Source organism: Hippopotamus amphibius, chromosome 5 (assembly GCF_030028045.1).
Source record: "Hippopotamus amphibius kiboko isolate mHipAmp2 chromosome 5, mHipAmp2.hap2, whole genome shotgun sequence".
NCBI classification, from domain to species: Eukaryota; Metazoa; Chordata; class Mammalia; order Artiodactyla; family Hippopotamidae; genus Hippopotamus; species Hippopotamus amphibius.
The window spans coordinates 122940778-122955976 of NC_080190.1; the positions used below are offsets into that span (position 1 = coordinate 122940778).

General features: G+C 43.9%; 1 protein-coding gene across 1 annotated transcript in view; it reads left to right on the top strand.

The window, feature by feature from the left end:
- The first annotated feature begins 553 nt into the window (after positions 1–553).
- Positions 554–15199, top strand: part of CA8 (carbonic anhydrase 8) — an 82778-nt gene continuing 68132 nt past the window's right edge. Inside the window, exons 1-3 of the mRNA XM_057735520.1 lie at positions 554–951; positions 2596–2787; positions 13444–13568. Coding sequence (XP_057591503.1) covers positions 852–951; positions 2596–2787; positions 13444–13568 — 417 coding nt within the window. The 5' untranslated portion in view covers positions 554–851. The remainder of the gene's footprint in view (positions 952–2595; positions 2788–13443; positions 13569–15199) is intronic.

The following is a 15199-nucleotide window of genomic DNA, read 5'->3' on the forward strand; positions in this document are numbered from 1 at the left end:
CTAGATTAAAACAATTTTTTTTTCTTAAATGTTTTTAGGAACTATATGTTTCCTGGAAAATTTTCCATACTCGTGTCCACTGGTCTCTAAGGATGAATTAAAAAGCAAATATTCAATAACTAAGCTTTGGAGAGGGAAACTTTTTTTTGTTGTTGTTTTGGTACAGGGTTCCCTGGTCCTCTCTTTTCTCTTATCCTGGGCAATTCGTGTCTCTTCTCCCCGATCCCTTTCTTTGTGGTATTTCCTGGAATAAGTGACAATGAATTACGGTTGGAAGCCCCCTGCCTTGGCCCTGCGCACCGGGGTCCCCCGGGGTTGGGCGCGAGAGGCGGAGCACGCGCGCGTGTGTGCGCGTGTGTTTATGTGTGTGTGTGTGTGTGGGGGGGGGGTTGGTTCTCTCCTTTCCGTGGGTGCGGCCGGGAGCCCCGGGGCCTTTTGGTGGCGTCCACCCCGGGGCCCGGGCCCGAGCGCAGGGGGCGGTCCCTCGCGTGCCAGCCACGCCCCGTCCGGGTTGGTTTATAACTGGGCCGCTCGCGCTCCCCGAGCCGCGGCTTCCCTCGCACTCCAGCCGGACTCGGGCAGCGCTCCCCGGGCCGGCCGCCCGACGACTCGCGCCTCGCGCCGCTCGCACTCGCACGCGCGCTCACACACCCACGTTGCACTTCACCGCACGCGCTCACCCTCAGCCCCGCGCGCTTGCACTCACGCACACACACGCGCTCCCCCACTCGCGCGGGCGCCCCCACTCCCCCGCGCGCACCCCCCGCGCTCCCACTCGCGCTCCGGAGCGCTCGCCCTGCAGGGGCGCAGGCACCGCCGGCGAGAGCGCCGAGGGGACCCGCGGCCTCCCCATGGCTGACCTGAGCTTCATCGAAGATTCCGTGGCCTTCCCGGAGAAGGAGGAGGATGAGGAGGAAGAGGAGGAGGGTGTGGAGTGGGGCTACGAGGAAGGTAACCGGCCGCGCGTCGGGAGGCTGGCGCCGTGGGTGCCCCGCTGCCGGGGCGCGCTCCCCGCGCCTCCGCGTCCCCTCTTACCCACGTGGGGCCCCGACGCTTCCCCGCGCCCCCGGCCCGGCTCGGGGCAGTAGGCGCTCCGGGGAGAGCGGGCGTGCGCGCCGCCTGCGTTCGCGTCGGGGAGCCCGGCTTTGCTGCCGGGCAGCGGTTGGCACCTGCCGCCGTCCCGAGGGGGAGCCCGAAGGCTGCGGGCGGTGACATTTCCGTCTTGCGAGCAGCGAGAGGAGCCGCCGTCCACTGTACTCAACACCTTGAGAATACAGCGCTAGTGAAACTATTAGTTTCTTTGCAAAAAATTTTGTTGACTTAGAACGTGGTGTTAGTTCCAAGTGTACAGCCAAGTAATTCGGTTATACAGCTACATAGTTTCATTCTTCTCAGTAGATTCTTGTCTCGTAGCGTTAGTGAAACTATCAGCTTCTTGCCGGCCTTCCGGGAGAAAGTGTTTGAGCCACTGATCTTTTCGCGAAGGATGCTGACACCGCTCAACTTTCTTTTCTTTTCTTTTTTTTGAAGAACTTTTATTGAAGTATAATTGACATACAATAAACTGCACATATTTAAAGTGCACCGTTTGATGTTTTCTTTCTTTCAACTCTTTCTAAACGAGTCCTCTAAGTTTTGAGCTCAATCAGTGGGACTGGTCAGACGGGACTGACCTTTTAATAAAAAGTTGAGTTACCTAAATGTATCCCTGAAGATGTAGGACTCCTAATACAACTGACTGCGGGTGCTGATGTTGACTACACATGCTGAAACAAATGTAGAGTTTATCACTTGGATTATAAAAATACGGGAAGAGTGTTATGCATGTACTATGTATATACAAGTATGTGTATATATGCGTACGCACACTTCAAAATACGGTGTCCGGGTTTCTGATAAGTGTTTACTCACTAGCATCAGGTTTATGGTTTTTGGCTCTCATCAAGAACGCTGAGAGTTGCAGGAATGTCCCAAGTACTGCACATAATTGAACTAATGAGCAGAGGAAATTTTTGTGTTATCGTTTTTTTCTAATCACCTAAACATGATCCAGATTTCCTAGAGCCATAAATTAGTACCTCTCTGCAGACAAATAGAATATCCAGGACCTTTTTTCCCCCATAAGCTTTATTTTTTTCCCCACATCTTTATTGGAGTGTAATTGCTGTAAATGTTGTGTTAGTTTCCACTGTGCAACAGAGTGAATCAGCTATATGTATACATATATCCCCATATCCCCTCCTTCTTGAGCCTCTCTCCCACCCTCCCTATCCCACCCCTCTAGGTCGTGGTCACAAAGCATTGAGCAGATCTCCCTGTGCTACGCAGCAGCTACTCGCTAGCCATCCATTTTACATTTGGTAGTGTATAGTCCAGGACGTTGAATGTGGCATTTGATAACATTAGATCATTAAAAATATGAATGCAAAAAATTCACACACATTATTACATATTTTATCTGTAAAAGGACAATAGTCATAGCCTTCTTAATAATGGCAAGGATCATAAACAGTGCTTCAACTAGTTTTCCCATGTTAAATTTTGCTGTAACTTATTTTTTCAATCTGTTTTAAGCTTGCTCCCTTTTGTCCTCAGGTGTTGAGTGGGGCTTGGTGTTTCCTGATGCCAATGGGGAGTATCAGTCTCCCATTAACTTGAACTCAAGAGAAGCTCGATATGACCCCTCACTGCTGGATGTCCGCCTCTCCCCGAATTATGTGGTCTGCCGGGACTGTGAGGTTGCCAACGATGGGCATACCATTCAGGTTATCCTGAAGTCGAAATCAGGTATTTTATTTTAATATAATTAATTTAATTTAATTTTTTTCTCATTTATTTTTTCAGATCTTTATTGGAGTATAATTGCTTTACAATATTGTGTTAGTTTCTGTTGTACAACAAAGTGTATCAGTTATATGTATACATACATATATCCCCATATGCCCTCCCTCTTGAGCCTCCCTCCCACCCTCCCTATCCCACCCCTCTAGGTCATCACCAAGCATTGAGTTGATCTCCCTGTGCTATGCAGCAGCTTCCCACTAGCACTCCATTTTACATTTGGTAGTGTGTGTATGTCAATGCTACTCTCTCACTTCATCCCAGCCTCCCCTTACCCCCCTGTGTCCTTAAGTCTGTTCTCTATGTCTGTGTCTTTATTCTTGCCTTGCCACTAGGTGCGTTAGTACCATTTTTTTAGATTCCATATATGTGTGGTAGCATACAGTAAAATTAGGTGTTTTGGATGTTTCTGCATGCTTCTTAAATTAGAAGTCACTGCTGACTTATATAGCTTGTGTGACCTTAAAGGTAGAACTAACCTCCCAGCTCTGTTGTCAGGATACCTTGATAAGTTACTATAAAATGCATTTGGGGGGGAATTATTTTCTGAAACATCTTTGGAAGGATGAAAGGGTGAAATTATGAAGGTGTCATTTGGTTGTTCCATGTTGTGTGATGCTACTGGAACAACCTTAGTTGGTCAAATTCCAACTCTGTGGAACTTGAAGAAAAGTATACACAAGTGTACCAATCTGCATTTTGTCTTAAAGTGTTGATTACCTTAAATCATTTAGATATTTATAATTCATTGTTTTACTGCTTTGTAAAATGAAAGATTAGGATTTATCGACTTTTCAAGTTGATTTTCTCTCCTATATTAATATGATAAGAAGAATTTTAATTAATAGCAATCTAAAACAGCCTCTAAACTCAGCAAAAGATTTAAATGGCAAACAAAGCTCTTACTTTTATTCATTTATTTTTAAACTCTCCTCCTCTTCTCTGAGCCTCAATCTGAGATGAATCTGAAATGTTTTATAGAAAAGCTGCTGGGTAATTACCAAGGAGATTGGTTTTTGGCCTAAATGTAGAGGAAAGGTAAGCAGAATATTTTAAAATTAGCATTAATATCTTGCTTTTCATTGTGAATAATAGCTGTATTTCCCTCTGGGGAAGAATGTAAAATTAGGAGTATGTTGAAATACTAGGAGGCACTTAATAGAGAGCAACTGTACTCAAATTAATTCTGAATCGATAAATTTGATATTTCAAGCCATAAAATCTTTGGGTGTCTAAGTAGGCAGGGCAGGTATTGATTTCCAGGTGTGGATATTGTATGTATTATGAATGTTCCTGAGCTTTAACTTAGAGTCTCCCCGGCTGCTGTGAGTCTAGTCAGTGGGCATCTCCCAAAACAGAATCTGGGTGTTGTATGAATGTAGTCAAAGAGACAGCTTCCGATGTAAACTTGAGCTTAAATCAGCTTTTTTTTTCTTGGGGGGGGGGCATTATCTATAGTAGGACATTATGCATTAATACACAGTAAAATTATTGAATGCTGCCTGTCCTGACATAAACATTTTAAGGTAACGTTGACATTACATTTTAAGGTGTACCGGTATGTTGACATGCGTTTTCACTTCTGGAAATAAACATTTCTATATCTATACAACTAACATGCATTTCACATCAGGCACCATGGTGATTGTGTGTTGGTGCGTATACTAATGGGTAAAATGGTTCTTGAGGATCCATGTTAATGAAAACACAGCCCTTTACAGTATCAGGGTAAATACGACACGGTAAGTGTTATAAAGTATCACGGGAGTGTAGAGGAATGACCAAGTCAAGATGCTGTCAGTGGCCACTCTTGCCTTCTGAGATGGCCCACACTTTATCTGTGGGGTGTGTTTCTCTCTATATAAATCCACTTCTTACCTATCAAAAAAAAAATGCTGTCAATTAAGACCGTGTGTGTCCATTCCTGCTTGAAGATCAAATTTACTCGAGCACATTGAGTTTACCATTTTCTTCTGGTACTTTCTCTAGCATTCACAGTTTTCCTTGGCCCCCTACCGCCCCCCAAAACAGCGCTGATCAAGCAGTGTTCAACTCTCCGCTCACAGGGCCCACCCCTGACCGCAGAGGAAGAGCTGTCTGTGTTTCTGTCTGGGCCTGATTTGATGTACACACTCTGACCCCTTACTCCTGCCTCCTGGGGTACTTTGCTCCTTCACGTGCTTGTCTTCTTTCTGCCACTGTCCTCTTTTCTTCATTGCTTCTTCCCTTTCAGTATTTCTCCAAATTAAAAAAAAAAAGGAACAAAAAAACCCATGTCTGGACCAGTTTATTTGCTTCCTAGCATATATAAGTTTTTCAGACGAATGGTCTGCAATCCCTGAACATCCTGTCATTCATTTAATTCAAGCTTTATCTTTATGACAATAGAATGTAAACGTAATTTAAATAGTTGACTAGTACTAGATGTGTCTCTGCCTCTGGTTATACCCCACCCCTCCCAACCTAAAGTTGTTTGCCCTGGTGACGACCACTTTCATCTCTTAGCTGTTTTTCCTGCTGTTACGTCCACATTTCTTAATAGCATGTTTCTACTGTCTTGCTTTGCTGTTTAAGATATCTGCGAACTCCCTGTGATGGAAGAGGCTAGTTCTCTTATTACCCTCCCCCATCATGGTTTTGTCCCCCGTTGTCCCTGTGTACTTAAATTACAGTTGTTATTTAAATTAGCTCAGTGTTTTTATTATTATGACTGTGTAACTGTTGTTTCCAGCTGAGACTATTTTCTGTTTTCTTTATTGAATAATGCAGGACTACCCCCCGCTGGAATTAGTGTATTTTTGTTTATTTGGTTTTGTGGTTATCCATCATAATTTCATTTCTAAACTCTCTGACAGTTGGCAGGCATGTCTTCTCCCAGGACATTCGAAAAGCCCTTCTAGCAGTCCCTCTCATCTATCGTTCCTTCCGCTCTTCAGCCCGTCCGGACTGCCGCCCACAGCTTGCTGCACCTCAGGCCAAGGAAGCCCCTGGCTGGTCTCTGTGTTCAGTCCCGTGTTTCCTGGATGAGGAGACCTCCTCTTTTGAGGTTGTTCCCTCATTTCAGGGAGTTTTTGGTTTATTCCCTCCTGCAGTTCATCTCCTAGTAACTTGCTGAGAGGAAGGGCTTGTGAGAGTAAATGTTTGGATACCTTGTGTGTCTCTCTGCTGGGTCCCTGGTGGGCCATTCAGTCAGGATAATTGTCTTATTTCTTAGAAATTTTTTAAATATTATTTCATTGGTAAGTTTTCTATTTTTTTTCTTTTCCCATAACTCCTCTATTTTTTTTTTTTTTCTCAGTAGTTTTCTTCTACTTTCTGGTAGATTTCCTCAACTTATATCTTTCTATTAAACTTCTAACCTCTGCTCTTATATTTTTAATTTCTAAGAAATTGTGTTTATTCTATGAATTTAAAAAATTAAAAAAAAAAATACAGCTACCAGTATTTATTTCATGATTACAGGGTCTTTCTCCATTCTTTTCTATGTTGCTTTTTTCCTTATTTCCCATATGTCTCTGTTTTATTCTGGGATCCTTTTTCTGTTTGTTTTGGTCTCTTTCTTTTATGTTGGAGGTTCTTCTCAAATGTCCAGTGATCTTTGGCTCTTTGTTCATGTTTGGGAATGGGTTTAAAAATCGAATTAGAGGCTGTGCACAGAGGAGATTGAGGTCTGGTGGGCGTCTGGGGGTGATGATGTACAGCCAGGCCCTGTTGTTGGAGCAGCCTTTGTAGGTTTATTGGTTTCTCCGGGGGGAGGGGTGTGATGACTCACACCTGGCTGCCAGCATTCTGGTTCCTGACCGCAGGCAAAAGAGTGTAACGGGAGGGTATCACTGTTATAGTTAATGAACCTATGTTGATACCTCATCAACGCCTGGAGTCCGTAGTTTACGTTAGGGTTTGCTCTTGGTGTTTTACATTCCATGAGCTTGAACAAATGTTTAATGACTCCTAGCCACCGTTGTAGTATCGTACAGAATGGTTTCACTGCCCTAAAAATACTCTGTGCTGCTCCTGTTCTTCTTCCCTCTCTCCAGCCCTTGGCAATCACTAATCTTTATACTGTCTCCATAGTTTTGCATGGTTTAGAATGTCATGTAGTTGGAGTCATATGTTTTATAGTCTTTTACTTGATCATAATGCAGTTAAGTCTCCTTGGATGCTGTTTGTTTTGTTTTTTTTAATTAAAAAAATCAGAGCATAAGCACAGTTTTTAAAAATTGTGTGCTTTGTTTATATTAAAACAGAACACAAAATTACCAAAAAGAATTACAACAATTGTAGTATAATTTAAATGCCTCCACTTATTAAATTAAAGCTTTAAAAATAATCCTAATGGTATAGTTCCCATATATAATAACCCTATCTGGGGGTTTAAATTTGAGGCATGTCATGAACACGAGCCCTTCACCCTCAACCCCTGCTGAAAGTTCCCAAACCAAGGTCATTGATAACCTCTTCATCCTATGAGCAAATGGCCACTTCAAAATTCGTAAAATGCTTTAATTCTGTTGCATTTGCAGTGGAATTTTTGGCACCTCTCTCCCCTTGGTCTCTATGATGTTTCTTCTTAATTTTGACTGCCTTTCCTCTGCCAGTTCTTCATTCCCCATTAGCCTTAAATGATGGGATTTCTCAAAGTTTCCTTCTCCACCCTTTTCTCTTCTTGTGATACAGTCACCCTGTAAGCAGCTCACTCACACAGACTGCATGCTGCTTTCTTCAGTGTTTTGATTTCCACTGAGGCAGCAGATGAGTTTAGGAAAGGGGCTGAATCCTAGATTCGCTGAGTGTGGTGGGCCCCTGGAGGCCCCCAGTCCATCCCCCATGCCCCGCCCCCATATCAGACCCTCTGGCCAGTGGCTGGGTGGCTTCAGCTTGAACATCTCAGGAAAGGAAATTCATTCCTCACTGAGGAAATCCATTTTGCTTTTGAGTAATACCACATTGAAAAAGTTCTAGGATCTCCCTCATTGCTTCTACTTCGGGATTCTGGACCTACAGAGAACACAAATAATTGTACTTTCACATGGGATTCTTTAAAATATTGACTTGCCATCGTCACACCATGGAGTTGCCATTTTTCCTTTCAGGCATGGTTAGCTCCTTCAGCTGATCCTGGTGGGATAGCTCTCCGTTCATTAATACATGTTATTGATCGTTTACTACCAGAATTAACACATTCTTGTCTCTTCTCAGAGAAGGGCCTGTAAATGAGGGCAACCAGGAGAGCAGAACTTGAATTCCTTTATGATCATATTTATTATTAGCCGACTTTGGGGGACTTGAATCACCTGGACAGTTGCCTTCATCTGCTTCACTTTGCTTATACGCACCCAGCTTAACTGGTCTCTTCTGCCTACTGTTGGTGTTAGCGCTGCGCTCATGAGCTGATGATATTTATTCTTTAATATGAAATAAAGCTGTAGGTTAAAAGCTAAGGACTGTTCACAAAATACTGATGGTTGCTTTTAAGGCTTCAAATGTTAAAAAAGAACTAGTACTATTTTTAGAATGCTTTATGAATACATTTGGGATTCCTTAAAAGTTAAACTGAGGTTATAAAATCTTTAAACCTATTGAGAATGACCTTTGGGGGCCTCTGATGCTTTGGGGGACATATCAGGGACCGCTGGCATTGGTGTCCCTGCACATTGGAGTCGTGGCTCCACCGGCCTCTGTCTCCCGGCTCGCCGTCTTCTCCAGGCTGTGAGAGCAGCTTTCTCAGCAGTTGAGCTTGCCCTTTGCTGGCCCACTGTCCATGCATACCTGGGAGTAATATTTTAATCCTTTTTTTTTCTTTTTTCTTTTACCTTGCCGTGCAGCATGCAGGATCTTAATTCCCCAACCAGGGATGGAACCCATGCCCCCTGTAGTGGAAGTGTGGAGTCCTAACCACTGGACTGCCGGAGCGGTCCCAGACCTGGGAGTAATATTTTAAAATGCGAACATATTAGCCCCCTGCTTAAAAGCTAGCAATGACCCCTCCATGGTAAACTCCACCCCTCCGCACGCGCTGCCGCCCTGTCCTGATGTTCGCACCTCGAGGCCTGCCTCTGTCCATTGGGCACCTCTGACTTGATTCTCTTGGAACCTGCTCAGGCTGTTTCCCATCTCTGAGCCTCCTCTCTCTGCTCGGAATGTACTTGCTCATGTCTGCTCTTAGCTTACCCTTCAAGACTCTGCTTAGCTATCATCTCCTCTGGAAAGTCTTCCCTGACTTTCTGGCGCCCTCCGAGTGCCTTGTGCACGTTCTCCTGCTGCTCTGATGCAATCGCGTTTAGTTCCTTATGCAGTGCCAAGACTGTATCCTTCCTGTTATCCACTCAGTGGTCGGCACAGGCCTGGCATGGAGTCCATCTCAAAACGTGTGTGTTGAACTAAGATGGAACGAGGGGGAATCAGCCTTTGAACTTTCTGGGAAATCTGTTTTCAGCAAAGGATTATAGAAGCTTAGACAGATTTAGTTAAATATATATATATGCCATCTCTCTGTGGGATTCTCAAATTTTGCAGCAGCTTCTGCAAGGAGCCCTTTTATGTCCATAAGCGTAATGGCCATGACTACCAAAGAGAAAGCGTTAAAGACAACAGAGGTGGTACCAATGGCATCAGTGTGTACTGTATCCTTTTCACAAGTTTGTTAGTCTCAGGAAATGCAGCATGTCATCAGTGTGAGTTTCATGTTTAATTGTCATTTTATTGGACATAATGACACCACAACTAATAAACCTGCCAGATAGCGACAAAATATCACTCAGCAAAATTTGATATTCATAAATGTAGGAAAAGTGTTCTTCTTTTGGTATGACTAGTTTTCTTATAAAACAAGGAAATGGTGAAAAGGAAGAATAATGCCTTGAGAGGATGTTGCCAAATGGATAAAAGAGACTTGCCATTTATTTGTAGTCTGTAAACACAATCATTCTTGGGGGACGAACAGGTAATGCTTTCACCTGGCCCCTCATGAAATTCTGAATTCAAGATTTTGTCATTTTTTATGGCTTTGCACAGCCTTGCAATTTTAGTGGGGTTTAACTTTGGATTATTCGTCCGCAGCAAAAGTGAAAGGTACCAGAGCTGATTCCTGGCTGAAAGCTGCCCCTTTGTCACTTCTCCCTGGGGACCAGGCCTGGGCAAAATGCTTCCCTTCTTTGTGTTCATTTTCAACCCAATAAAATGTAAGACTCTCAGGATCTGGTTTCATTATAATTCTCTTGAACATAATGACCATGTAATGACCAGATATCACAGTAAAAGTCTGATCTTCATAAATATATGAATTTGCATTTCATCCCAATAGGATGTAAGATCCACGAAGGCAGTGAATTTTGTCTGTTTTGTCAACATCAGTGTATCTTTTAAAAAAATTAATTACTAATTAATTAATTGGCTGTGTTGGGTCTTTGTTGCTGCACACGGGCTTTCTCTAGTTGCAGAGAGTGGGGGCAGCTCTTGGTTGCGGTGCACAGGCTTCTCATTGCGGTGGCTTCTCTTGTTGTGGAGCACAGGCTTCAGTAGCTGTGACTCATGGGCTCTAGATTGCAGGCTCAGTAGATGTGGCGCACGGGCTTAGTTGCTCCGTGGCATGTGGGATCTTCCCTGACCTGGGATTGAACCCATGTTCCCTACGTTGGCAGGCAGATTCTTAACCACTGCACCACAAGGGAAGTCCTCTGCTTTCATTTAAAAGTGGAGTGTTAGAGCCTGCCACCTACCCCCCGGCCCTAAAAGCCTCAGGTCAGGTCGTAGATACAGAAGGTATTTCCATTTCACGTGGTGCAGGCTGGAGTGCAGCAAGCATGAGGCTGGTCTCGAGGAGACAGCAGTGAGCGGCGGCTTGCAGTGAGATCTTAGTTCCCTGCCCAGGCATTGAACCTGTAGCCTGAGTGAAAACCAGGAATCCTAGCCACTAGTCCACCAGGGGCTAGAGGCTAAAAGCAGAGTTGCCCTGGCTCTTGCCCCATTTGAAAAATGAATTTCTCAAGAAGACAAAGACTGCAAAAACAGATACAAAGTTTATTATCAGAGACACAGCACAAGGTGGGAGAGCACACAGAGGAATAGCTTAAGACAGAAGCAAGGCAGAAATACACACTGGGAGAGAAAGGGTGTGGGCATCCCCCCCAGTGAGGAGGAGAGCAGTAAAGAAGGTGGGTAAGTCATTTATACAGGGCAGTTCTTCGGGGGTCTTTGTTTACCTTTGGCCAGTTACCTCGTTTCTTTTCCCACAGCTGACCTGCCCTAGGGTCCTTTCCTGATACACCTGTGTGCATCTTTTTGCCAAGGTGGATTACACATGGAACGGGGTAGCACGCCTCCCTTTTTGAGGCTGGAGGAGCCTTTTTGTTCACCTGCAGTTGGGAAGTCCTTGACCTCAGCAGTGGTCATCTTATCCCTGTACCCCAGCAGCGCTCAGCTCAGCTCCTGCCATTTACGTGGTCCTTGGAGCGTCTGGGAAAACAAAGCTCCAATTTACTCCGCTTGACAAACTCCAGCTGTCCAGCCCAGGGGCCCATCTCTTTCCTACCTCAAGACTTCCAAGAATCCTTTCCCGTTTATAATTTTTGGTTGGGAGGTGGGGTAGACTCCAGGCCTCTTCCCCCGTTTTCCTTAAGACCCAGTTTGCACGGCCACGGGAAGGGATCGCTTTGGGAAGGTATTCAGCAGCTGCAGTGCTCTGGTTGAGATCAAAACACTTTAGACCTTCTTCAGTCCGCGGCATGGTGGTTATTGAAGGAGATGCGGTGAGCCTACACTGTGGTTCTGATTCAGCAATCCCTTTTTACCCATGTAGTCACACCTTCTTTTTCTTTTTGTATTGTTCAAGAAACAGGATGAGGTGTGATACTCAAAGGAGGGGCTGCAGCTCAAATAGAAATCTAGGCTGAAAGAACTCATTGTTTTCTGGTTCATGCTCCCAGGTTCCCCGTCTCACCACAGGACGTGGGTCACAAGACTTGAGTCCTGGAGCTGGCTAGCTGGGTGACCGCGGCTGCTCACACTCAGTGCCTCTCAGGCACGTCGATGGAATGATAACACAGACCCCTCAGAGTTGTGTTGAGACTTAAAATAAGACCAGGCATGAGGAAAACATGACAGTCGTGTGACATGATTCATCCGAAAGGCCATCACCTCACTTCCCTTTCCCTTTCCCCCTGGATGTCAGGGTTAACCCCTTGAAAAATGAAAATCCCTTTTTGCTGCTGCTGCTGCTGTTTTTCTTCTGTTGGAGCTGGAGGAAGACTTTGCACCAGATCTGTAGGGCACTTTTAGCAAGGTCTGCGTGACATTTGTTTGTGCGATGACCTCATCACTCTATCCCTTCTCTGCCTCTGTCTTTGTTTTCCCTTTGCTCTTCTGTCTGATTTATGCCATCGGCTGCAGGATAGGAACCTTGATGGAAACAGCTTTAACTTATTTTTGGGGGCAAGTTATCAGATGAAGAACCAACCAAACAAATATGGCCTCACCAACTGTCCTTCTCCTTTGATTTTAGAGGAAGGATGGAGAACAAAGCTGATCCTCAGCAGGGCACTCAGTTTGGCCACCGTTGCTTCCTGTACAATGATGACCACGTGTGAACACTAACCTCTTCCAAAGAGACCACTTCTGGGGGAGGGGGTGAATTTTGTCAGCTACTGGGTTGAAAATAACCAATAATTTTTACCTGATACCGTAGGATGAACAGGTTTTTCTAGGAAAAATGCAAATAACCTTTATTTGTGTCGAAATTGGCCCTTTGTAATAAACTTTATTTCAAGTGTTTCCAGATATCAGGGAGTGTTTAACTAATCAGAGTATTTTGTTGCTTTAAGACAAGATGTATTTTCCATCACCCTTTAGAGTGCCCTTGTTTGGGACAGAGTTTCGGGTTATCTCCAGAAATGAGACATGGAGATAGGGCCCTGTAGAACTAAATTTAACATTTTAAGTATTGTGAATATTTTATCACAGCTTTATTTTGTTTGCATTTATGTGACACTGGATGACAGATTGCTTTTTTAAAAATGTGATTTCATTGTTGCAGAATCAGGCTGGCTGAATAATTCACTTCATGGGTAATTTTGTTAGCTGACATCTGCTCTCTCAATTGAAAACCTGCTCCTGTAAACGGATTATCTGCAAACAAGGTGGAATTTATTGATAGGTCTATAGCGAGTTATTGGTCAGTCTGAGTCTCAGACCATAATCTTGTCCCCTGATCAATGATACGTTTAAGTCTCAGGGAGTACAGCTACTGCATTTATTGGGTTGTCCAAAAAGTTTGTTTAATTTTTCCATAAGGTGTTGTGGAAAAAACCAAACAAACTTTTTGGCTAACTTAATATTTTCTCTGTCTACTCCTGTGCATTAAATATACAAGAAGTGAACATATATATATATATATCATTCCCAAGTATTTGAGAGTTTTTGAACTTCTACGGTATCTAGATGACAGTATAAATCCATCTCACAGTTGTGATACACCTCATTTTGGCTATATGAATTTAATCTATAGAGCTCATGAGACCTTTTTGGCAAAAAATGTCCCCAGTGTTTGTAATGCGGTGCTGAATGTTTTTGAGATGTAATTAAATAGAATTTATTTTCTTTTTTCAGTTCTTTCAGGAGGTCCATTGCCTCAAGGGCATGAATTTGAGCTGTATGAAGTTAGATTTCATTGGGGAAGAGAAAACCAGCGTGGTTCTGAGCACACAGTTAATTTCAAAGCTTTTCCCATGGAGGTAAGAAGAACAAATCCACTTGTGAAAGTTTCGTTGTTCCTGTAAAGTGTCCTGCGATTTACTGAAAATGATTTAGCTTAAAAGTAGATGCATAGCTCTTGAATTTTGTCAATTTATAGTAAAGTGAAAAAGTATTCAATGAAATATAAAGCTTGGGGCAGCAAATGAGGCTTCCCATCAGCCTTAGTGGGCTTGGGGAATGCACATGGGCTGTTGACCATAAAGGTAAATTTCCGCTATTGAGTAAGTTTCCTACTAGTATTACTACTGTTGTAAAAACTCTGCTGCCTCTGCAAATTCAGGAGGTCACTTTTGCGAATGCTATGAATAGATGATAAACTGAAAACAACTTTTGGAGAAACCGCAACAGTAATTAAAAGTCTAGTTTAGCTCTGATTAAAAGAGTTTTAGAGAGTCATTCTTTTGTCTGAAGAATTCTCTCCCTTACCTATCTTCTCAGTCAGCTCCTCTGACTCTTTCTTCAGTATCTAATTAGAGTATCATGTCTTCCACGGGACTTTTTCTGAGCTCCTTCCCTAAGCAGAATTAATTTCTGCCTCTTCTGTGCTCCCAGTGTCCCTGCTGGTTTGCTGCTGTGGCCTTGATCTCCTGCATTGTAACCTTTATGTGTAAAGAGTCCTTCTCACTGACTGTGGGCTGCTGTTATGGACTAAAGTGTTGTGACCCACCCCCGCACCATTCATATGTTGAAATTCTTCCCACCTATGTGATGGTATTAGGAGGTGGAGCCTTTGCATTTCTAATTATTTTTTTAAAAAATGTTTATCAGTTTATTTGGCTGCATTGGCACGTGGACTTCTGTCTAGTTGTGGTTCACGGGCTCTAGACCACATGGGCTTAGTTGTCCTGTGGCATGTGGGATCTTAGTTCCCCCACCAGGGATTGAACCTGTGTCCCCTGTATTGGAAGGCAGTTTCTTAACCACTAGACGACCAGGGAAGCCCCAGGAGGTGGAGCCTTTGGGAGGTGGTTAGGATTAGAAGTCACGAGGGTGGGGCCCTTGTGAGTGGAATTAGTGCCCTCATAAGAGTCCAGAGAGAGTTTGCTTCTCCCTGCTCTCTGCCGGTGAGGACACAGGAAGACCGCCATCTCTAAGCCAGGAAGTGGGCCCTCACCAGACACCAGATCTGCTGGCATCTTGACCTTGGACTTCCCAACCTCCAGAACTGTGAGAAATAAGTTCTGCCGTTTAAACTACCAGTCTATGGTAATTTGTTATCGCAGCCTGAGCTAAGACAGCTCCTGAAGAAAAAGTCTTCCTCTCACTCTGCATGTTACTCTCAACATTTAGTCCATTGCCGGGTATACCAAAGATGACCCACATTGGTGAAATTGATAGGATGTCTCTGTTGTTCATATTTATTTCTGTAAGGACCTCAGTTCTCTTCTGGGAAATAGCCCATCAGTGACAAGTAGCAGTGTATTTCGGGGGCTGTCAAAACACCAGTCTTCCTTCTCTGTCATTCCCAACTGCACGTACTTAAGTATGGAATTGCTGGCCAGGTACCATGTCCATACCTGCCTCATTGCTTGGAAATCATCACTGTTTGATATAAATGATATATGTACCTTAAAGAGTGAAGTTAGAGAAGAAAGTAATTCTCAATGTT